The sequence below is a fragment of the Peromyscus maniculatus genome, chromosome 2, assembly GCF_049852395.1.
Source record: "Peromyscus maniculatus bairdii isolate BWxNUB_F1_BW_parent chromosome 2, HU_Pman_BW_mat_3.1, whole genome shotgun sequence".
Classification (NCBI taxonomy): domain Eukaryota; kingdom Metazoa; phylum Chordata; class Mammalia; order Rodentia; family Cricetidae; genus Peromyscus; species Peromyscus maniculatus.
In genome coordinates, this window is record NC_134853.1 from 161,060,626 (window position 1) to 161,085,913 (window position 25,288).

The following is a 25,288-nucleotide window of genomic DNA, read 5'->3' on the forward strand; positions in this document are numbered from 1 at the left end:
CCTGAGATGAACACCAGCCACAGGACGCATGAGGAGCTGACTGTACTCCACAGGACAAGACGGTGTCCTTATGCCCAGGAGGCTCTGCAGTGGGCCCAGACTGCTAAATCCCAATGTGTGGCTTTTAACTTTGTCTTCAAAGAGCCCTCACATCTATTAGGTTTATTATTTCGACCCAGTGGTGTGTTTTATTGTCCTCATTAGAAGGATAAATGGTGATTCAGCCTAGTCATACAGGGTGGGTGGTGCAGCCTGGCCTGAGCCTGGCCCTCCACCCACTCCTGCTCATTCCTTCCTATTCCAGCATGCAGCCTCCTGGGCACACCCACGCCTCTCCAGGCTGCTCTGTCCACTCCTGTCCTCCTAGGACCCTTGTCTGTCAGGACCATGAGCCATCAATTCCAAAGTGGCCCGACAGATCTCTAGAGACCTCTGCCATCAGCTTCTGAGAGCCACAAAACGAGAGACCAATGGGGGCCCATTACTACACCCCTCCATCCAGGAAGCCACATCCTTCAGGACTAGACATGAACAAAGCTATTTTTTAAAATGCTTCATTGGGCCCAGACTGGAGAGGGAGCTCACTTGGTAGAGAGCTTGTCTAGCACGCACAAGGTCCTGGTTTCCATCCCCAGCATGGTGAGATAAGCCTTTCATCCTAGCACTGAGGAGGTGGAGGCAAGAGGATCAGGAGTTCAGGGTCATCCTGGGCTACATAGAGAATTCAAGGCTAGCCTGGGCCAAATGAGTCCCTGATAACAAAAAGAGGAAGAAGAAAAACAAGAAAAGGACAAGAAAAACCATTTTTGTTTTTGCTTTGAGTTTGGGCAATGTGGCCTATGAACCAACTGTATAATCAGGACCCAGAAAAATGTGGGGTTTGGGAAGAGGAACAATGGGGTGAGGGGAAGTCCCAGGGAAACCTGATCCTACCACAGAGCTTTTTTGGTGTGTGACTTTTGGCTTTGGGCACCTCCCCAGAGGCAGTGTGGCTCAGTGGTGAGAAGAAGGCTCCAGCCTCAGGTGTCCTGGCTGAGTGTCTGCAAGTCACTGCCTCTCTTGGCCTTGGTGACCTCATCCACCTTACAAGGTTGATGAGACAGTGAAGGAGTCTCTACATACTAGAACATTCTGGCACATGAGAAGTACTACACACACACACACACACACACACACACACACACACACACACACACACACACACAGTTGGGGTATTCTTCCTCCTGCTCCTTCCTTGACAGCCATATCACCTTCTGGCTCTCCTCCTGCCTAGCAGCATTGTCCCTGTGGACTTCTGGAACATTCTGTCCCAAGCCTTCAGGTAGAATATTCTTTGCTGACAGGCCTTTCAGGGTAGGGTTTCCAGAAGTTAGGGGCTCGCTGCTCCACGCAGTACTCACAGAGGGGTTCAACACAGGAATCCTCTCCTGGCATTCTCCAATTTATGGCCAGGGATGTGTCTTGTTCCTGCCTGGAGTGGTTGCTGACATCCTAATAGCATCTTCCATGCTCCCTGCCCCAGACCTTGGCTGTCTGGCTCCCCCAACAGTTCAAAGGTCAGGCTGCCTCCAAGCCGCAAGCTGCCTCTTGGGAGAGCAGAGGGGGAAAAGTATTTGAAAAATGTAAATGAAAGCAGCGGTGGCTTTCTACCCCCACTCCCACCCAGCTCCCAGCCAGCTCGACAGAACACAGAATACAAGGCCTGGTACTGTGGGCCCAAGAGCAGCGAGCAAGGCAGGCTTGCACGGGATTTACCCGATGGCCACTCTGCGGCCTGTCCCAGACCAGGCACTCTGGATACTGAACACCTTTATGCCAGGGCCTTTCGGAAGGCTGATGGTGAGAGCCAGGAACTGCAGGCTCCCGCAGTTAGGGTGGCTCCAACCCACTCCAGTAGCCCAAGAAATGCACCTCCAGTGACAGTCACCCCGGCACAATCCACAGGCAGAGAAGGATGGGGATCGGACTGCCCTGGGTTTTTTATTTTATTTTTGCAAGCCTGCTGTATACCTCCCGTGGAAAAACGAAGCTGCCAGGGCACTGCTCCAGCCTGACCACTGCATGATCACGGAGAAGTGTCTAACTTCAATAAAGGAAAGCTTGAAGTGAGTGACAGGGGACGAACACTGGATGTGGTGGCGAGGGGTGGGAGGAGCCAGGGCTGGGGCTCAGTGCCAGAGAGCTTGTGGGTTCTATGCGCAGCACTGAAAACTCAAAACCAGAAAACAGAGGCCTGGAGGCAAAAAGCCTCTAGCAGGCCCTACATGCTACAGTTAGTCCTGTGCATCAGCCTCCCTGTCCTTCTCTCTCAGCTGACTGGAGTTCCTGACTTTCCTACACTGCCTGCTTCAAACCATATACACCATGGACTGTGTGGGCCTTGGGCTGGGGACCTCTCTCCTGACACCTGCAAAATACTCCAGATCCCTGGTGGCAGCCGGAGTGCAAGACAGATGCATGTCCCCTGGGCTCACAGGACAGGCAGGCGTGGAGGTCATGAAACAAAACAATGGAACACACACACACACACACACACACACACACACACACACACACACACACACACCGCAGCTGGCTGGTGTTTTCAAGTGGCCCAGATAAGAGGAATGTTTGCACCATCGCTAACTTAGGATGTAGGAAAAGAAAGTAGCCCGAGCCATTGCCCTGTCCCTCCTGGCACTGCAAGCCGAGGGCCGACCTGGCTGGTGAGAACTGCCACTTACCAAATCAGTTGTGACAAAGAAATGCAATGTCAGCTTTGGTCCTTCTGTCCCTGACCTGGAGCAAGCCTCAACCCACCTCCAGGAAGCCAAGTAGATAACTCAATTGCAGCAGAGACCAGACAGCTTTCAGGAAAAGATGGGTTCAGTTATGTGACACCCCAGAGCCTGGGCAGCCTTTGGATTCTAAAGAGAGCTGTGAGTTTTCTAATCTAGCATTTCCCCTACACACATGCCTGTGGAGGGCCAATGCTTTGGAAACAGAGAGGAAGCTACCACACCCCTCGCCCAAAGCAGCTATCAGTGTTATAGCTCTCCCAGGAAGTACCAGGAGGGTGGTGATGGGGACATCACAGTAATGACTCACCCAGGACCCCATGGGAGCAGGGGGGGCACTCTGGAGTGGGTGGCATTCAAGTCAACTTGCAAAGAGCCAACGGGCCCAGGGGTTCTGTGTAAATCCACCCAGGACAGCAATGACCAAAGATGGGAGGGACAGAACCTGAGAGGTGAAGAATGAGCCATTGACAGAAGGCAAAGGGACCAAACTACCTTATCAAGTACTCAAAACAAACAACAAACAAACCTGCAAGGCTGGGTGCGGTAGTATTGCCAGCAATCAGGAGGAAGGAAGAGTCAGGGAGACTGTGAGTTCGAGGTCAGCCTAGTCTCCTTAAGCACCAGGCCGGGAAGAGCTACATGATGAGACACAGTCTCAGCAAAACAAAACAAAATCTGCAAAATAAAGACCAATAAGGTCCACACTACCACAGCAAGGGGCACAGAGACACACTCCACTCCTCATCCCACAGGCTGGCTCTCCTCAACACCATGGCTTCCTAACCTACGGGTCCTGAATGTGAGTGTCATAGAAAAACCAAACTAAATCAAACCAAACCAAAAACTGTCAACAGAAAAAGGTTTCTGAACACATAGAAATTATCCCAAGATCAAGGATGTAATGAACCTGAGGTGCTTCTGGTAGCATCCACCTGTGCTGCATCCTGCAACCTCGCTGCGGCCTCGGTTCTGACCATACAACATGCACACTGCTCTCTCATGCCCTCACCCCATGCAATGCCAACCGAGGCTTTGTGAAACTCCTCGGGCTCAGGTCCAAGACTTCTGTGTTTTCCTTGGACATACAGGACTTTCTGCTCTTATAGAAACATTAACAGTTTCATTATTGAAAACAAAGACTTTCATATTTTCCTCCCAACGTGCCTTAGTACACACCAAATTAGCATATCTTTGGATTGTGTTGCTAGGATGCTTGCTTTTAAAAACTGCTATTTGAGTTGCTGACTTCAGCTCTACAACACTCGTTCAATAAATCTTGGCTTGCGATTGGGACAGAAATCACAACAATCACTGATGGCCCTAAACACACTTCTGCCAATTTGTACCATGTGGTTATGTGAAGTAACATTCCCAGTATAATTGTTAAATTATGAAATAAAAATATCGATCAACTCTGAAAAACATGGAGGACACTGTTTGCCAGAGTATCAGACAGTATCATATTCAAGATTTAACTGCCTATAACTTTAGGGAACGAGATACCCTTTACTATAGGTAACCACACACAAGTCCACACACACACACACAAGTCCACACACACACACACAAGTCCACACACACACACACACACACACACACACACACACACACACACACTAAAAATGATAAAATGGATCTTTAAGATGCCCTATTCAAAGATCCATTTTCAGATTTTGGTTTTTGTTTTTTGCCTGTCTGGGTCAGGTATGGGGTCTAGGAAATGACATTTAAAGGTAACGTGTTCCCACCAGGTGAGTCAGAGACAGTCCAGGAGTCATATGTCCTCAAGAGATCATTGCAGCAAAACAAACATCTTAAGTTTTTATGAACAATTTGGAACAGACCACAGAAACATTCGGGAGTCTTGACTGCATCCGAAGTGTTGAGCACCAGACACAAGCAGCTGCTTATAAATGTACAAATTAGCAAATGTACAACTCAGTTCTCCAGTCCAGGCTTCAGAAAGTCCTGTGAGACACCTGTCCCGTGGCATCTGCCTCCATTTCCCCTGTTGTGAACTGAAACTCATTCTCTGAAGGGCTGGTTAAAACTGACTGAAACCTGTGCCTGGAGAGAGAAGGAATGCTGCAGGTCGGGAGCTAAGGTCATCTCAGATGTCACCGGTACCTTCAGGAGCCATTTGGTTGTGTCTGATCTCACAGGCTTGTGACTCTGAGGTAGGATGCTTGGAATGTGTTGACTTAGCAGACCCCAGTTTCCACCAACCTCAAAGCTCAGTACGCCGGCAGATAGCCTCTCTGAACCCCCCCACCCCCTCACCCCCCCACCCCCACCCCGCTCTCACTAACCTACTCAATGTCCCCATGGATGGATCTGGTACTTGCTTTGATTCACGACTTCCTTTTGTTCTGTGGCTATAAAAGTTCATGTAAGCTCTTTGGAAATGGAATGTCACTGAGGGCCACCTGGGCCTTGGTCACTCACATTGGCTCAGAATAAACTCTCCCATTCTCTTGGGAGCAAAAGCAGGGTTTTGTTATCAACATAATAAAAAGAGAGTCCCTTCCAGATCATTCCCACAGGGCAGACACTTGTACCCACACCCGAAGAGCACAGCAGGAGAAGCTGACTGTGGGGACAGCCCTATGTCTGCTCCCGTAGCCAAAGGGAGCTGTCTTCCACCGGGAGTAACCAGGATACAAGCTTGCCTCTTTGTCAGCTGCCGGAGTAGCTGAAGGGCCTCTGAGAAGCCCGGGAAAGATATGGATGGAGATGCCACCCTACCTGACGACAAGAGGTTTGAAAAAATGCTGCAGGGATCTACCCAACAAAAGGCTGTCCTGGTTCAGTGATGACTCCCAGCCCAGGCTAGATACTAGAAGCCCACAGGCAGCAAGGAGTATCTCAGTGTGTGGACGTTTATATAGCCACAAACCCCAGTAATCCAATCCCTTACGCTTTATCTAAAAGGAGACATAGAGGTCACACCTGGCAGCCAGGGTGAGGAAGCCCAGCACATAGACCAGAAGCAAACGCACACCAAATCATGGACCCAGGTTGATGCCCCGAGAAGGCACAATAGGGCTTGCTTGGTGCACCCGGGGCACTGGCGAACTCCCCTTCTCCTGGTGAAACCCAGGCCCTTTGTCAAGCATCAGTCACCTTTCTGCTCTAGGCAGATCCTCAGGACAAGGAGAAGACCCAAAACTGAGCAGTCACAAATAACACACCATGGCTAAGGGGTGGTAGGGCCCAAGTCACTCCCTCTTTAAAGAGGCGACAACTGCAAACAGCCAAACAGGTGACGCACAACCTGTGACTAGCACTTGGGAGGCGGCAGTGGAAAGATCAGGAGTTCAAGGCCAGCCTAGGCTACAAGGCAAGCCCTTGTTTCAATGAACGGTTTTTGAGGGTTGGCTCAGTGGCTATGGGCAATTCTCTCCAAGCCTGACAAACTGAGTTTAATCCCATGGGCCCACATGGTTAAAGGAGAAAGTTGAGTCCCAGAAGGCATCCTCTGGCCTTCACACTTGTAAACAAATAAATTAACAAATGCAATTTTAAAAACCTTCAGAAGGGCCAGGTGGTGGCACACACCTTTAATCCCAGCACTCCGGAGGCAGAGGCAGGCGGATCTCTGTGAGTTCAAGGCCAGCCTCAGCTACAGAGTGAGTTCCAGTAAAGGTACAAAGCTACACAGAGAAACCCTGTCTGGAAAAACTAAAACAAAACCCAAAAACTTCAGAAGGAAAGAGTGTAGGATGCCCAACGCCAGCCTGGATCTATGGAATCCACCTCACCCTAGAATTTACTGAAGTCCACTTATCTTGGGGCTCAGCATGCAAAGGGTCACAGACATGGGCTGTCCACCTATCACCACCCAAGTCTCTGACCCCAAAGGAACTGTGAAAGTCCCCAGGACATGAAGGAAACAAGCCTCCTGGTGGTTCTCCTCCCCAGGGCAGAGAGAAATGAGAGAGGACGGAGGAAATGCAGACAGGCACACAGCTAAACAAGCCTACTTCCACACAGCCTCAGCGCCAACAACAAAGGCGTCCAGTGAGATGTGGGGCAGGGCGGGCGGAGGCTGGAAAAACAGGCTCCACCGGTGGCTTTGGGGACCAGAACTTAAGAATGGATGAATCACAGACAAGAGCTGGCTTCCTCCGTCTCCTTAGCACCCAGCTCCTGAGAGCCAGGGATAGCAAGTTGAACAAAGGGCACAAAATTGCTGGGGGCTGCCTGGGGCCCCAGGTAGGGCATCTGAGCGCCCCGCTGTCTGCCTTACCACAGCAGGGGCTCATGAGCTCACAAGACCAAGAACTGATACATGCTTCCTTGTTCTAGACTCTAAGAACACAAGCCAGGGCGTGGATGAAAAGAGGGGGAAGGGATTAAAGAAGTCACGAGTTTAGCTAGGCTGTGTGTCCACTGCTGTTCACTACTGACACCCGTGGGAGAGAAAAGGACGCTGCTGAAAATGATATCAGGACACAGGGAAGCCAGAATGCATAGCATGGCCTCCCAAACCAACCTGACCCCAAAAAGACAAAGGTTTTCAAAGTCTGGTCTATGGAATCCTGTGTCAAAATGCAGGGCTGGTGATGTAGCTCATCTGGTAGCTCATCTTGCCTACCATGCACAAGGCCATGGGTTTGATCCCCAGCACGGCATTAACAAACAAACAAACAAACAACAATAACAAAATAGTGTTGTCATGTGCCTGTAATCCCAGGAACTGGGAAGTGAAAACAGGGGGGTCAGAAGCTCAAGGCCAGCCTGAAATAAGAGCCCCTGTTTCAAAAGGGATATATCATAACAACAATACCCAGGGCTCTTAAACACATAGATCCCTAGCTCAGTGATGTGGTAGTGCATACCAGTGTAATTTGAGCACACTTCAACCTCTGTGAGTTCGAGGCCACCAGCCTGGTGTACATAGAAAGTTTCAGGTCAGCCAGGGCTGCATAGTGAGACCTTGTGGAGAAGGAAAAGGAGAAGAACTACTCAAGGTCATCTTCGGCTAAAAGGTGAGTTCTAGGCCAGCCTGGAAGAGCCATAGCTAAAAAACAAACACAGCAAACCTTCATAGTAGCCGGCACCCCAGACCACTGGGATGGATCTACCTGAGTAGCTTCAGACTCCTGGGAGGAGGTCAATAAAGAGAGAAGAGGGATATCTCCCAAGAGCCTCCCTCACGTGCCTTTTTTTAGGACCCATCTAACCCTGAAAACCACCACTCATGGCTTCCTGGAGTACGTTCCCTTGCCAGGTTTCCGTTTCCACACCATGTGGACAGAACAGATTAACTCAGCCCTGCTTAGGTTCTTCACTCAAGCAAGGTCTGCATGCTGGGTTCCCAAACAGCAAGGGTGAGTGGGGACAGGACACTCTTGTCGCTTGGATCAGCTACCTGGTGAGATTCTGCGGGGAGAGGGTTAAGGGTGGATTCTCTAAAGGACAGAGAGGTAGGATCAGCTCTGGGTGCCAGACACCTGAAAGAAAAGCCCATAGGCTGGGCTCAAGGGCTTGCAACTGTAATCTCAGCACTTGGGAGACTGATGCAGGAGAGCTGTGTGTGCAGGCTTGCCTGTTCTAGATATCTCTCTCTCTCTCTCTCTCTCTCTCTCTCTCTCTCTCTCTCTCTCTCTCTCTCTCTCTCTCTCTCACACACACACACACACACACACACACACACACACACACACACTGCAGGTGTATGTCTACAGTTCCATCACTTGAGATCAAAGTAGGAGGTCTAACAACTCAAGGTCATCCTCAGCTATATTCCAAGTTCAAGGCCAGCCTGGGCTACATGAGACCCTGTCTCAAAAAGAAGCAAACACAAAATTAAAAACAAAGATAGAAAAAAAGCCCATGGTTTCCAGCACCCCAGCCTCTGCTGTGGGCCAAACTACAGGGAACAGCAGCCCTGCTGAAGGCAATCTGGAACAGACAGACATTGAGTGCCTGGTAACTTCTTTAGGACTCAATGGTTTCATCTGTAAGATGGGGAGAATGCCAGCTGTCTCTTGGCCATGGGAATCAACAGACCGTAGCACCTGCATCAGAGCACCCCTCAGCAAGCGAGTTTGACGTTAACCGGCCCTGCCCTAAGGCCAGGACACATTCTCCCCTGCCCTAAGGAAAGGGCACATTATTCCCTGCCTGGGCACACAAGATTTTACAGTTAGGAGCCTGGTGTTGAGGCTGAGCAGGTAGGTGTGGGACTAAAGCTCCCAGGGGACCGGCTGTTGTTCTTACTTCTTTGTCCTCCAGGGAGAGCATTTCTGAAGCTTTCACACAATGAAAAGGCAGGAACCACACTCAATGCCTGCGATAAAGTTACAGCCCCAACTGGCCTGTGCCACCCAACCTTCCTAATCTAGGCACCTGCAGATCAGCCACCAGGTGCCAGGTGGCTGGTGTCCCCTGGTTTAGTCCCCCAAATCCAGCATGTACACTGGGGACAGATACCACACTGCCCTCCCTCCATAGCCAGGGTTCAGGGTCTCCAGGCCAGGGCTGAGCCATCAGGCGGGTCTCACCTACCTGCAGCTCCCACCTGGCTGGGAATTTCTTCCAGGTCAGGGGGTTCTACAGCATCTGCGGGGCCGTGGATATTGGGCAAGAGCTGAGAGGAATCACCATGGGCAGAGTCCTCCATCTGGCCTCTTTTGAAAGCATCCAAGCAGCAGACGAGAGAAAGCCTGAAGTCGCCACCATCACGCAGGCTCGCACAGGGGCTGCAGAGAAGGTGGTCCTTGGGAACTGGTGGCGATCCTGACGTTCCCCCTCCCTGGAAGGCGCTCATCTGATGCACACAGCATCCAATGCCTTTGCCGAGAGTAAATCCATTAAAATAACTACACACACGCACATGCACGCACTAGTGCACACCTCCTCACCCTGGCTCACCTCTCTGGGGTGTTTAAGCCCTTAGTGACTCATAGCCAACATAGGGCTCCTGGGTGATTGCTTTGGCCAACTTTAATGATGTGTTTGGCCGGGCTTATCTGCTGGGGAAAAAAAAAAAAAAAAAACCTGTCTGCTTGAAAATCCACCTGATCTTCCATTTTTGACAACTTGCCCTATTATGATGACAGAGGCAGGCCTCAGGGTAGCGGGTGCTGTTTGCCTTGAAATGATTAAAAGAAGCGTAAACGCTTCTCCCACCAGGGCTGAGTGGCAAGTGGACCAGGTAACCCAAACTGGAATATTACAGAGAACATCAAGGGTGTTCGGCAACCATGTGGAGAATCCCCAGTGACTCACAAGGCCAAAGCAGCAGCCCTTCTTCTGAGCCACCTGCTTGACGGAATCCCAATATACACCAGCCTCGTGATGTACACTGGTGGTCCCAGCAACTGATAAGAAGAGGCAGGGGGCTACAAAGTGAGTACAAGGCAAGCCCGGGCTACATGAGACTACACACACACACACACACACACACACACACACACACACACACACCCTCAAAAGCTTGAAACAATGATGTATGTGGCGCATCACACCCAGCTCCATACACTTCCAGTACTTTAGACCTTGGGAATTCCCCGTCCCCGATGGTGGCTGTAGCAACAGGCCCCACAGGGAGTAAGGACACTAATTAGACTCCTGTCCCAGCTCTAACTCTCAACTGGGTAAAAGAACTCTACACTTTACAGAAGGGTAAACGGAGGCTCTGGGTGTCCAGTAACTTATTGGATGGCACACAACTTGTAAGGAACAGAACCCAGGAATTCTAACGGGTGTTTGTTTATTTCTAAAACTGGTGTTGTGGTGTAGGCGGCCACCAGCCCTGGCAGAGGATAAGATTCAGCCCAAAGCACCGGAACCACCACAAGGAGACACAGTAGCCACTGGGAAACCAACCTTCAAAATGGTTTACACCCCTGATCACTGGGACAGCCTGGGCCCCGGTAAACCTCCACCCTGCCCTGCCCCATGAGTATGGTAAATGAAGCCAGTTGATCTTAGTGGGCGGCTGCTAGGGGCGTCCCAATGCTGTGTGGAGTGGAAACTCTCACCCTCTTCCTGGCGGAAGGCCTTTGCAGAGCAGGTAATGGAAAGATCTCTCACTAAAATTGCTAGCGCTCAGAGATAAGTGAATGCTGGCTGGTGCTGCTTAAACCAAGAGTGTGGAGAGGACACACTTTTTGGATCTTGTAAGATACAAAGTTAAAAGAAGCCGGGCAGCAGTGGTGCCTTTAACCACAGCCCTGGGGAGGCAGCGGCAAGCGAATCTCTGAGTTTGAGGCCAGCCTGGTCTAGGATGGCCAGGGATACACAGAGAAACCCTGTTTTGAAAAACATACAAACAAAACTCCAAAACAAAGACAAACAAAAATGTTAAAAGAAAAAAAAAACAAATTTAATAAAGAGTCTACCTATTTTAAGAACACCACATGGAGCCCAGGTGTGGGGGCGCACGCTTTTAATCTCAGCACTTGGGAGGCTGAAGCAGGCAGATCTCTGTGAGTGTGAGGCTAGCCTGGTCTACAAATTGAGTTCCAGGACAGCCAGAGCTGTTATACAGAGAAACCCTGTCTCAAAAAACCAAAGAACAATGCAGGGTCCTTCTGTTCCTCCAAGATGTCGGTCTACAAGCTGGGTTACACTCTTAGGCTGTGCTACCCACTGCCTGTGTGACCTTGGGCAAGTCGCTCAACTTTTCCAAGCACTGGTTTCCTTGGTAACCATACCTACTCCTGGCAGATGAAGACGAGCTTTCAGTTTAGTTTACGCTGACATGGGCTCATGGGAGCTGGTGCGCCAGGGTAAACTAACCGGTGTGCTAACGCCATGACAGCGCTAGAAGCAACGGGAAAGAAATGGTAACAAGGTCATAAAGACTTCAAAGGGTGGGCTAGGGACACAGGTCACACGGCAGAGACCTTGAGGAACAGCGTAAGGCCTTGGGTTAGATCCCTTGAGGGATTGTTTTCTTCTTTTAAATTTTTATCTTACGTTGGGGGCGGAAGCGATGCACACCTTTAATCCTAGCCCTGGGGAAGCGGAGGCGGGCAGTTCTCTGAGTCTGAGACCAGCCTGGTCTACAAACTATGAACTAGAAACCCTATCTCAAACAAACAAGCAAGCAAACAAACAAACAAACAAACAAACAAACAAACAAACTTTTCTCTGACCAAGAGGTACAAAAGGTGCAGCATAAACCAGACATAGTGGCCCAGGCTGCAACCCCAGCACTCTGGAAGTAGCTCAGAAGTTCAGGGGTGGTGACAAAAGAGTGGAGTCCAACCTAGGAAAGAGGTGACCACGTCTCAAAAACAAAGAAACAAAACACAAACCAAAACCGTCAGTTCAGATGTAGACAGAATAAGCATTGAATCCATGGAGACATGCTCTTTTCCAAACGGACTTGGAATGTCAGCCAATGGCAAAGTCCCCTTGCCTTAGGGACCTGGCACCCACAAGCCTCCTTCATACGCTTTTGTCTCTAACCACACTCTCTTAACAAGAGGTAGCCTCGTCCCACCAGCCAGATCCCCTCCCAGCTTCATTTTTCTGCACGGCATCTTCCGTCTCTGGATGTGTCTATCTCAGACACATTTGCCTATGGGAAATCTCCTCCCACGGAGTCTAAGAGTCTTGGAATCAGGCCTACAGTTGTTTTTGTTTGCTACTATATCTCTGACAGCTCCAACAGCACCTGGCTCTTAGCAGGTGTTCAAAATATATGACCCAATGAATGGACAATGACTGACAGACCAAACCAAATCCCCAGTTTAAGAACATCTAATGGGCACCTGGCTCACTGTGCAGGGGCTAAAGGATCATGATTTCCCACATGGAGAGGCAAACTGGTCTGTCAGGTATCTCAAGGTCAGAGGAAACCGGGGAGTGGTGGAGTTCAGACTATACAAGCAGCCACTGCTTGTATCCTCACCTCTGGTCGTCGGTCCATTTATCCTAGAGGTCAGAGCTATCACTCTTCCCGGGCCACCATCCTGTGGATCTCAGGGCAGGCTTCCTGAGCAATGACAAGATGTCCAGACCTCCATCCTGAGGCAAAGCGTTCATTACCAGACTGCCTCTCATCCAGCAAGGCATCTCTTCAGATCCTTAAGCTGAGCATCATGTCCAGCTTGGGACAAACGGCTGGATCTAAGAAGAGCAGTCACACAGCCTGGCTGGAATGTTTATTTCCCCAACAGCTCCAGCTTGCGGTGCTAAGGCAAAGAGTTCCCATTTCCTTCCTAGAAGAAAACTCCCATAAACAGAAACCATTTCCGTGCTGGCTGCCACCGGCATCCAGCCATCATTGAAACTGTCCTTGACGACACACAAAGGCCGCTCAGCAGTTAAGAGCGCCTGCTGTTCTTGCAGAGGACCACAGTTCAGCTCCCAGCACCCACATCAGGTGGCTCACAGCCACTGGAAACTCTAGTTCCATGTGATCCAATACCCCTCCTCAGGCCTCTGAGCGTACCCACATATATGTGCATATAGACACATATACATACACATAAATAAAAATAAACTCAAGCTTAAATTAAAAAGGGGCCAGACACAGGGGCCGGAGATGTAGCTCAAAGTTAGTGCTTGCATAGTGTGCATGAGGTCCTGGGTTCGATTCCCAATACCAGATAAAACTGGGCATGGTGGCACACGCCTATAATCCCAGTGCTCAGCCTGTGAAGTCCGGAGGATCAGAAACTGAAGGACATCCTCGACTACATGTGGAGTCTGACTGGGTTACGGAGGACCCTGTAAAGAAAGGACAGTGGGAAAGGAAAGAAGGAAGGAAGAAAAGAGGGAAGAAGGGAAACAGATGAAGGTGGTGACTAGTTGGGGAAAGGCAGCGTTTTCTTGATGACCTGCTGGCATAACCTGTCTCCTGTAGGAACGCCGCCAGTGACCTGGGAAAGGTCATCTCTAACACCCTCTCCCCTCTAGAGACATGACCACCCTTCCCCCTCTTGGGACACGCAGTGAGGGAGGGCTGTGGAAAACAATCGGTCTCTGATGTGAGAGGCAGGCGTTTCCCCGTTCGCAGCATGCCATTAGGATATTGTTATCATGAGCACAGGAATGGAGCCCATCTAGACACAAAGTCAACAGCTGTATCTCCGCCCAGCCATCTTCCACACGTTTACATAATAACAGCGTCCACAGCCACAACACATAGGCCTCAGATTCCTGAAGCATTTTTACAGACGGGGCAAAAGTCATCATGACACACAGGTTCAAAAGGGCAGAGACAAGGAAGATAGCATCGCAACCTAATGGGAAACTGAGTCCCTGGGGGAGCGACAGGTGGTTCATTCAGCAAGTATGCCAGGCATGAAAAGGCCGGGCCTAATATTTATCATGCTCCTGCTGTGACAGAGGCTAGGGGCGCTCTCACTCCTCTTCTTTTAAAAACATAATTTGTGTAGGGGGTGGGGGCTGGCACACTTGCGGGAGCTCACGTGTGGAGGTCAGAGGACAACTCTCTCCTTCCACCATGTGGATGGGGGAATGGAACTCAAGTTCTCAGGCTTGGCAGAACTTGCCAAGAGCCTAAGATGGCTTTTCCCAGAGCCTTCATCGCCTGCCTGCTTTCTTGTTTATACTGGAGAGCAAATCAAACACTCTGGGTGAGCGCTCAACCACTGAGCTGTAGTGCTTGGTACTTTTTATTTTGAGGCGGGGCCTCACTGAGCTGCCCAGGGTGGCCTTGACCTTACTCTGTTGCACAGGCAGTCCATGAACTCAACATCCTCCTGTCTCAGTCTACTGAGAACCTGGAATGACAGGTATGAGGCACTCTGCCTAGCTGACACACAGCATCTTTTACATGAGCACACCCCTTAGCGGGTACCGATTTCCACTGTGGATAAACTGAGTCTCAAAGAGATGACACAACCTGCTTAACCTGTGTGCTGCTATGGACATCAGCTGGCTCCTTCTCAAAGGAAAGAATTACTTGGCAGGTATTCTGTGGGTTCCCCAGCTCAGAGCAACCCGCCTGGGAGCGGGATCAACATGCTAGGTTTTGCCATGCAACAGACAGAATCTGAGATGCCCAAGCCAGGCCAGGTAGCCAGTGCCTGTAATCCTAGCATGGCAGAAGGATCTGAAGTTCAAAATCAGCCTGGTCATAAGACCCTGCCTTAGACAAAATGAAATCTGAAATGCCAGCAAGGTTTAAGACGGTGAGAACTCTTAAGTGGCTCAGCCTGGTTTGTTCTGTGCCTATCTGCATGAAGAGAACACAGACAGCCTCACTCCCAAGTGGGGTTTCGGGACACTGCACAAAAATTACTACAACACAGCAAGGTGTTCAACAATCAATAAAAAAAAAAAAATCCTGTGCACTTCCGTTGTTCCTGGAAAAGTGTTCAGAAGTTCAAACTGAAGGATGGCAGGCTCTTCTCGGAAAAGCCGGCAGACTTCCATCTAAATTGTTTCCCCGTTGGAGACAGGCGGATCCAGGGTTCCTGCCCCCACCCCATGACTTAACTTGGGGGCGGGTGGAGGGAGACAGCTGAGCCGGGAATGGACGCACCCACTGGGCGCATTTTAACACAGAACCACTGTACTCTACTCGGGGCGGATCGGCCAAGCACACGCAATTAGACCTCGGCGCTTGAGCTTCCCACGGCTGCAATTTCTCCTGGAGTTAAAGTGTATGTGAAAGGCAGCAATTTCTCTGCCCCGCTCCAGAAAATGCGAGTGGCTAGAGCGAAGAGGAGCTCTTTTCCGGACTTAAGGCAGCCAGATGGGTTACAGGCACTGTACCGGGATCGCTCCAACTTTTCACTGGGCTAGCCCCTTACCCACACTTGCTCCAGGTCCTGCCCCGAGCTGGGTCTCCAGGCGCCACTAGATTGCAGGATCCTGACAAACATGGATTTGACCTCTCTCCCTGTAGTTAGTGCTTTGGGGAGCTCGAGTCGCGGAGCCAGATAGCCCTAAGACCCCCCAGTTCCTATGCTAAAGAACTCTCAAGGGGCCGTCCCAACTTTGCGCAGGGCTAGCCCCTTTCCCATGCTCTAGATCCATCCCGGAGCTGAGTCTGTAGGCACCATGGGATCTCAGGATCCTGACAGGCATGGCCCTGACCTCTTTCCCTGCAGTCCTCCTGTGGTTCTAGAAGGGGGAGGGGTGCTGCGGGAGAGCCCAGAGACCCCAGGTCCTAATCTTAAGAAGTCTTCTCATCCAGCGCGCCAACCGGCCGCACCCACCGGCGCTCGGGGACACAACTTTGCCACCAAGGGCTCGGAGCTCCCCGGCTCCGAGCGCCCCCGCGCGCCCGGTCCTGGCGGCTCCCGGACCGGGGCCTGCAGCCGCGCCACCCTGCCGGCCCCTCAAGCACCTACCCAGCTGGCTGCCGTAGCCATCGGCTGCATCGGGGACCGCCCCAGCTCGCTGCTGCTCTCGGGACCCTGCAGCGTCCGTGCATAGCTCGCAGGCTCCGGGTTCCGGGGCGCGCAGGGGCCCGGTGTCCCGCCCGCAGGACAGAGCCGGCTGGCCGTGTGCCGCGAGCTGGCGGACGCGCTCCCACGAGCCGGAGTCGGCCGCCCGCATCCCGTGTGCCCGGGACGCGAGGCCCCACGGCGGCACGCGGGGCTCTGACGGCGGACGCCCGGCTCACAGCCCGCGGAGCCGCCGCCGCATCGGGCCACCCACGCGCGCCCAGCCAGCGATCTGAGCCACGCCGGACTCCGGCAGTCCGCGGCCGCCGCACCGGAGGAATCCGGCACGATCCTCTCACGTGGGAACAACTCCAGATCCCGGGGCTCCTCCTCCCGCTCCTTCCAGGCTAGCGAGGTACCCTCTGGCCACTCCCCGAACACGCCTCCTCTTGTACCACGTTCTCTACTCGACCACGCCCCCGCCCCACTCCTCCTTGGCGCCTACTGGCCCCCTGTGCGTCTGGCCCCAAGCCACCGCCTCCCACCCCCATCTTCTCCGCCCCAACCCTTCCTAGAGAAACCAAGGATCCGAAAGGTAGATGGTTGGCGGTGTCCCAGGGATCCAGAGTCACAGTACTCAAGCCCAGTGTGCCAGAAGAAAGGCTGCAGGCCGGTGCCTGGCACTCCAGTGTGCTGGCGAGTGAAGTGACGTTCTGTTCTTAGGGGACAGAGGTTTACTAGGCCAGTCAAGCTCAGGACTAGATGGTACTTTGGAGAGTGTGCCAGTCTGCACCCACTGCTGGAGTGGCCTGGAGTGGGTGTTCCAGGGACTGGCCATGAGCCTGTAAAGTGCTTTGCAGCTGGGAGACCCCTTTGATCTGAGATTACAATGCTCTTTAGAGGGACTAATTATTTCCCCACAGCCCTGGGAGCAGGGTTGGCTTTCCCTTGCTGTAGACTCCAGGGAGCCAGGCTGCACAGCCAGGTGTGATGAGTCTCGGAGCTCACCACTACTACCACCCCTTAGGTACACGCGGTTATGACCCGTGGACTCTCCGTGTCCCGGCCTGTGAGCTGTGAGAGTCTTGGCCACTCACAAATGGCTCTCCCCAGCTATGGGAACAAAATTACTTGCTTCCGAGTCTGAGACGTTTTACAGTCACTCTCTGGACCAGAGGAGAGAAGCCCCGCCTCTCCTCAACCACAGGGACTTGGCTACTAACCACCATGGCCTTCCAGTTTCCATTCCCTTTCCTCCTGGGAAACTGGCCCAGCTGAGGAGTCTACCGGGGTGCCAAGACCCTCCTCCCCATCCCTGACTCCTAGCCCTGATCACCATGGAGGGCACCGGGCACACCAAGCGCTGCTGCTGCTGCTGCTGGTGTCCCCAACAGTGCAAGAAAACGGCCCGTGGCTTAAACACCCAGTCCTGCAAGGGGAAGGACAGGGACCCGGCACCAAGCCACAGTAGGTCTCCAAGCCCACTGCATTTACTGGCTTTCCAGGCCCTGGATGATGGAAAAATCTCATCCTGGAGACACCTCCCGCCTGTGTGTGTGTGTGTGTGTGTGTGTGTGTGTGTGTGTGTGTGTGTGTGTGTGAATGCAGGGAGTGCTGAGGCAGGTTTCATCGGGCTATATTCTTTTGACTTAACCACCCCTTATGTCCTGGCTAGTTTTTATTGTCAACCAGATACAACCTAGAGTTGACTGAGAAAAGGGAACCTCAATTAAAGGATTGCCTGGATCATATTGGCCTGCAAACGTCTCTGTAGGCTGCTCTTTTGATTAATAACTCGATTAATAAAGGATGTTGGAAGGCACAGCCCACTCTGGGGAGTACCATCCCTAGGCAGGTAGTCCTTGGCTGTATAAGAAAACCAGATGAGTGTGAGTGACCCAGGGAGCCAACCAGCTCACGGTCTCCTTCCACGGTTCTCACATTCAGTTCCTTCTCTGACTTCCTGCAATGATGGACCGTGTCCTGAGAACATGAACTGAAGTAGACTCTTCCCTCCCTTAAACTGCTTTTGGTCACGGTGTTTACTACAGCAACGGAAAGCTAACTAGAACACCTTGTCTATTAAATGTCTTACAAAAGCTGGACATAGTGGTTCAGCAAGCTAAGGAGGTCCAGGCCAGCCTGGGCAGTAGAGTGAGTTCCAGGCTAGCCCAAGCTTCAGTATCATACCCTGTCTAAGAAAACAGCAATAACAAAACAAAACCATTAGAATTTCATTTCCACAAAGAAACACACTTTCGCCACGGTTACTAAAGTACAACGAACTCCTGGTCCACTTTCTATTTTCCCACTTCCTGTTTATTTTGTTTTCTTCATTTTTTAAAAAAAAAAATGCAGAGCCTCATTTAAGTTGCCCTGAGTAACCTAGAACTCACTATGTAACTGGGGGTGACCTTGAACTTGCACTGATTCTCCTGCCTGAGTGTTGGAATTACAGGTGTGAGCCACCATGCCTGTTTTCCCACTCTTGTTAGAGACATGCCCTTAACTCCAGCACAATGGAAAAGAGCACAGGCACATGGGTAGACAACAGTGGCCACTTGGCTTTGGTATCAGGGTGACACTAGGGTGTGGCAAGGGCTGTGGTCGGTCCCTGTGGAAGAGACCATAGACTTCATGCTCAGGAATGTGGGCTCAGTATTTCCAGAAACTCTCCTTAGTCTGGGATATTGATAATTCTTTATAACTTAAGTACAGGGGCCAGAGACATGGCTTAGTGATAAAGAGCACTGGCCGTTCCTACAGAGGACCCAGGTTTGAGTCCCGACCCCCATGTGGCTGCTTACAACCATCTGTAACTCTAGTTCCAGGGGATCTGATGCTCTCTTCTGGCCTCTTTGGGCACCAGGTACCCACGTAGTGTACATACATGCAAGAAAAACACTCAGTCACGTAAAATAAATAAATCTTAAAAGCAGAAGCAACAACCTTAAGAATAAGAAAAAGAGGAAGAATAATGAAGCTAACGTGTCTAGAAGTTTCTGAGTTGCTTGACCCTTGACCACCAGTGCTCTCTCCAGGACAACCTTAAAGAAGCGTGCACAGACTTCCCAGAGACATATCAGTCACCCAGGCTACTCACAAGGTCACAGCCCTGGGGAATTTCCACTGCTCTCCTTACTCAGCAAAGTTAGGACCTGGTTCAGCTGTGTGTGTGTGTGTGTGTGTGTGTGTGTGTGTGTGTGTGTGTGTGTGTGTGTGTGTACACGCACGCATGCATGCAAGTCCCACACTGAAGTTCAGAACATCACTTGAAAGCTGGGTTCAGTTCACTTCCCCTAGTTTTCTGGGAGTTCACAAAATGCCTGGGCTTCCCCGAGTCTCCTGCTCACAGCTTTCCTTGCAGGCAGGATCCTGCTAGCCAAGGCTGAGCTATGTAGTCTACCAGAACACTATCAGCCAGGCGCTTCCTTCAGGAATCTTTCTGGAAAACACTGGGCCCACATTCCTGTGCTCCAAGTCTACAGCCTCTACGATAGGAAGTGACCACAGCCCCTGCTGTGCCCTAGAAGGCTACCCAGGGCCCAGGAGACCTTCCTGCCCCAGATTCATAACAAGATCTGAGAGCCACATACTGATAACCCATATCCTGCCTGGAGCAGCCTGGCCAGGTCTGGAACACCCCAGAGTGGGCCCCAGTGGACACACCATAGCAGGGCTGGCTCTTGGGGGTTCTAACTGGGAAACCACAAGGGTCCTGTGCTCCAAAGGGATGCTGTGCTAGGATTTGTGCTTTGAAGGTTGCCTTGAAATTCTTAAATGTTTTGATGTGTGCGTGCACTTCATGTGGGTATTCATGTGTACGGAGGCTGAGGACAACCTTGGGTACCATTCTTCAGGTTCTACTCACTTTTTTTTTGAGACAGGGTCTCTTTCTTGCCTAGAGCTCACCAAGTGAACTGAGCAGGCTGGTAGGCCACTGAGCCCCTTCCCAATACCAGGATTACAAGTGTGCTTTGTGCCTATTTTAAAAGAATTTTATCCAGCTCAACTTATTAATTTTTTTCAAACTATGGGTCCTCCTGTTGCCCTGAGACCTGGGAATTCACTTGCAAAGGACCTAGAAACCAGTGCTGGGGGAAGCTGTACCTAGGGTTCAGTTTGCTCTGTCCTTGACCAGGGCCCACACGTCTGGCCTCTGCAGGGTAGCAGAGGGAAGATGTGGAGGTCAGAAAAGCAGCTGGGTTGGTGGGTTCCCAGCACCCACTGTGGAGACTGGTTGGATGGTATAGAGGGGTCAATGGTTGGAAAGTCAAGGAGGTGACTTCCATAGCCCAGCCAATGGGCAGCGACTTCTCTGGCTCTAGGCTCTGAGGCCAGGTGGTATCCCCCTGACCCTGACCTCGGGCTGGCAGGGAGCCACCAAAGAAACCACAAAGAGCCTGGGAACACAGGGGCCAGTGCAGTTCCTTGCACTGTCTCCTCATTCTCAGGAGAACTCCATCAGATTACGGGAGAGCACTCAAGACGGACTGGGTTTAAGGGGCAAACCCAGCAACGTCCTATTTGGAGGCACTATTGGACTGGCCAACTGCTTCAAGTTGTACATGTGAGCCCAGGGGAGATTTCTGGGTACTTTTTTCTTGATTATGTTTCTATTATAACATTTTAAACAATTTTTTTCCATTAAAATGTATTAATTTAGCCGGGCGATAGTGTCTCACGCCTTTAATGCCAGCACTTGGGAGGCAGAGGCAGATGGAGCTCTGTGAATTCGGGGCCAGCCTGGTCTATAAGAGCAAGTTCCAGGACAGCCAGAGCTACACAGAGAAACACTGTCTCCAAAAAACTAAAGGTTTTTTTTTTTTTTTTTTTTTTTTTTTTTTTTTTTTTTTGAGACAGGGTCTCCCTAGCCTCAGATGCCCTGGAACTCACTCTGTAGACCTAGGCCTTGCACTCACAGAGATCTGCCTGCCTCTGCCTCCTGGGTGCTGGGATTAAAGGTGTGCACCACCACATGTGGCACAAAAAAAGTGTATCCTCTTTTATTGTGTATGTGATGTGTATGTGTGTGTGTGTGTGTGTGTATGTGTGTGTGTATGTGTGTGTGTATGTGTGTGTGTGTGTGTGTGTGTGTGTATGTGTGTGTGTGTGTAGCAAACACTAACAGGAAGTGCACTAGTCTCCTATTTCTGTGTAACAAGTCCCCCCAAACATAGCAACATGAAACAAGGATGGTCAGGAATTCAGGGATGGAACGGCAGGGCTCTCTGGTTCTAAGTCACTTGTAGGTTGCAGCTGTGTGCCTGCTGTTAGCTCAAGGCTCACCTGGAAAGCAGCTGCTTCCAGACACGCTCCCATGGGGACATTCAGTTCCTCCTGGAGGAACCCCTGCAGCCTCAGCTCACAGGATGGCGGTTCTAACGAATAGCAAAAGCCACTGTGCCCTGATGGAAGCTCACCTTGGAAATGCGACCTGTCACCATTTTCCTATTCTGTTCACTGGGGTGCATCACTAGGTCTCTCATGCCATTGGCGGGACTAAGTGAGAGTGTTGACACCACGAAGTGGGAATTGTGGGGACCTTTCGGAAGCTGCTCACCTCAAGAAGCAGAGACCATTCCTGGAGACAAACACAACGACTCTCAAATCCAGCTCTGAGATTCATGATTTCAGGCAGACAGTTTCAGTCTTGGAGCTCTGGTCTCCCTGACAGTGTGACGCTGGTGGTAACTGCTGGCTGGGCTGAGCTGAGGCTGCTGGGAAATGAGCTGTGCCTGTCAATCTCTCAGCTGTATCTGGCACAGTGACACCTCCGCTCCTGGAGGGAAGGACATTTCTTAGGAGAAGCTAAGTGACAAGCCATTGCTCCTGAGACACACATGTCCCCCTGCAGCTGCTCCTAGGGACTCTAGTGGGACTCCAAAGCCCTTTGGCAAGCCCTGGGCTGCCTCTGTGTCTGAGGCCACAGGTGGGGACGGTGTTGATCCCCTTGGCCATCCCAGCAGGACTCCGGGGCACAGGTGCAGCGGGAAGGATTAGATGGGATTTTCTCCCAGCCCTGCTCAGCCCTGGTCCTCAGTGGGTGAAGGATTTGACCCAAACTTCCCCTTCACCATCTGCCCTGCAAGGCTGGAGACTTTTGTGAGCCTGTCATGACTCACCGTGCCCTTTGACGGTCTTCTCAGGGCCCCAGATGCCCTGGCCACAGTCTTGCTCTTTCTATGGGCTCCAAAGGGTCTGGAGGCAGAAGGCTGAGCCCTAGCCCTGGGCAGCACAGGGCATTAAAGCGTCTTTCAGAACACTGCTCACCACGGTGTCGGGCTGCTTGGGCTGTCTTGTGAGATAGGGTCTCACTACGCATTCTGTTTTGGAAAATATATTTTATACCGTGTGTGTGTGTGTGTGTGTGTGTGTGTGTGTGTGTGTGTGTGTGTGTGGTTTGTGTGGGTATAAGTGTGGGCTTGTAGAGGTCAGAGGAAGACTTGCGGGAAATGGATCCAACTCAAGTTGTCAGGCTTGGTGGCAGGCAGGATGACTTGTTGAGCCTCGATAATTTCTCTGAGACCCTCCTGCCTCCACCTCCCTAGTGCTGCACCCACAGATCGGTGCAACCGTGCCCTCCTCCAAGCTGGATTCTTTTGGAAGTGGGGTCTCAGGTCCCTGCTGGCTTTGAACTCACTGTGCTGCCACGGACGACCTTGAAATCCTAATCTTCCTGCCTCCATTGCCTCAGTGCTGGGATTACAGGCACGGACCATCAAGCCCAGCTCCCTCAAGATAGTCTTTTTTTTTTTTTTTTTTTTTTTTTTTTTTTTTTTTTTTTTGGTTTTTCGAGACAGGGTTTCTCTGTGTAGCTTTGCGCCTTTCCTGGAGCTCACTTGGTAGCCCAGGCTGGCCTCGAACTCACAGAGATCCGCCTGGCTCTGCCTCCCGAGTGCTGGGATTAAAGGCGTGCGCCACCACGCCCGGCGAGTCTTTTTTTTTTTTTTTTTAATTGTAGTTGTTGCCATTTGTTTTATTTTTATATTATATTTTAAATATATAAAATATAGTTTATATATTTTTATTTTTATATTTTGTATCTCTGACAGTTCTGGAACTTCCCGTGTAGCCCAGGCTGGCCTTGAATTTACAGAATCAGATGAGCTCAGCCTCTGAAATTCTGTGATTAGAGGTGTGTCCCTGTGCTAGGAGACATTCAGCTTTTTGTTTGTTGGTTTGTTTGTTTAACAGGATCTCAAGTAGCCCAGGCTGACCTTGAACGCCTGATCCTCCTGACCCCACCTCTTAAACGCTGATATTTCAAGGATGGGTGCCATGCCCAGCTCCAAGATGGATTCTTCCTGGGATGAGAGGATAAGTTCCCCCCCATCAGGACTCCCCTTATTCTCCTCCTCTAAGCCTCATTATATCCGGGTCAGAAGGTTTCCAACAGATGTTTAAAAATGGCAGCTTCTCAGGAGAAAAAGTCTATGTGACAGCAACATTGGAAAGTATTGATAGAGCACTTAGCACTACTTCACGTGTTTTTCATCCAACAGCCCCACTCCCAGAGGTACAGAAACAGAGAGGTCAAGTCACTATCCCAGAGCCGCACAGCCACTGCCTGATGGAGCGGAGACTCAGGCCGGTGCAGTTTGGCTGCACACTAACAGCCATCACGCTACCTTGGCAATATTTGTGATTTGTTAAGTATTTCCGTCACTCTAGGGACCATGCTCACTCAGCCCGAAATCTATCCTATCCCCACATTCTGGCTGAGGATACTGGGCATGAGGGCAATAAAGGGATTATGTAAGATGGGACCGGTGAATGGACGCAGGGTTGCTGAGGGGAACTGCCTTCCACAGAAGAGCCTGTGTTTCTCTCTTCAGTGCTAGTGTCAAGCTCAGGGTCTCACAAATGCTAAGCAAGCCCTCTACTGACTGAGCTACAGCCTCAACTCTCGCACACTCGTGAACAGGCCACAAGAGCCTTGTTCAGCAGTGAGTCTGCCACTCTTGACTCATGGCCACCCCCAGTGGCCACAAAGAGAACTGCACTCCTCTTTCAAGGCTTGAATCCAGGGGCTTGGGCCCTGGGAAGAGCTCCGTCAGGTCCACCAGTCAGGCACACATACCCTAGCAAGTGTCCAAGGAAAGGTAATAGTTACTGGTGCTGAGAAGGCTTCGTAGGTGATGTGCTTGCTGCCTGAGGACCCGAGTTCAGATCTCGTACGCCCACATAAAAAGCCAGGTGTGGTAGCGTGGCCCTAGTACTGAGAGACACAGACAGGAAGACCCCTGGGTCTTGCGAGCGAGCCAGTCCGGCAGAATCAGTGGGCTCAAGGTTCTGTGAGAGAGCGTGTCTCAAAAACTATGAATGAGAACTATTAAGGAAGACACCTGGCCTCCACAAGCACTCACACACAAGTGGCATGTGCCATGCACACACGTGCACACACAGAAACACATACACAAATATACACTGTATGCACACACCCAGATATGAGCTACTATTTGCAGAGTATCCCCACGTCTGTGCTAGGTCCTACTGGGTACATAGTATGTAGATGCCATCTCATCAGTGGGTAAACATGATCATTATTGTTAAGGGTGATCAATAATATTAGCTGAAGCACTTTGCACACACCTGCCCAACTTAATCCCCAGTCTAGATATATAAGTAGTATTATAGCCCTCATTTGATCAGTGAGGAATAGCAAGTCCAGGGAAATGTAGCAAGTTCCCCTCAGACACACATCTAGAACAAAGTGGTGTCAGGATTCAAACTCAACAGCTCCGTCTCCACAGCCTGCTCCACAAACCATTCCCTCATTACCGTAAGTATCCCAGTGAAGGCAATTGGTGTAGAGACATGAACAGATGTGCCTAGGATCACACAGCTGCTAAACTGAGACCAGCACTGCAGCCAAGTGTGTCTTCATTTACTTACTGACTCAACAGCCAGTGTCACCCCAGGGTCAGGCCCTGTCCAAGGCTGCTGTGGAGGTGACTATGTGGCTATGCCCCCATGCTGCCACCGAGTATCCCTACGACACTCAGCTTAGAAAGTCAAAATGCTCGCAGCTGTGCCGGATCCAGCCCATGAACTCAGAGACCTTCCCCAGGTTGGAGGTGAGCATGAAGTTCTAATAGTGGCCACTGGGGGCAGAAGAGGGCCAAGGCCAGCCTGCACACTGGAGTGGGTTTCCTGGGTCCCTGAGTGCCCTAGGGGCTC

At 51.1% G+C, this 25,288-nt stretch overlaps 1 protein-coding gene across 3 annotated transcripts in view; it reads right to left on the reverse strand.

Moving 5' to 3' along the window:
• Positions 1-25,288, reverse strand: part of Kazn (kazrin, periplakin interacting protein) — a 1,014,985-nt gene that overhangs the window by 118,820 nt on the left and 870,877 nt on the right. Inside the window, exon 1 of one of the 3 annotated variants that reach the window (XM_076565620.1) lies at positions 16,070-16,429. The exons of 1 other annotated variant lie outside the window; for it this stretch is intronic. In XM_076565620.1, coding sequence (XP_076421735.1) covers positions 16,070-16,277 — 208 coding nt within the window. In that variant the 5' untranslated portion in view covers positions 16,278-16,429. Of the gene's footprint in view, positions 1-9,293; positions 9,605-16,069; positions 16,430-25,288 lie in introns of those variants that run through there. One more of the 3 variants, XM_076565619.1, reaches the window with a different exon arrangement.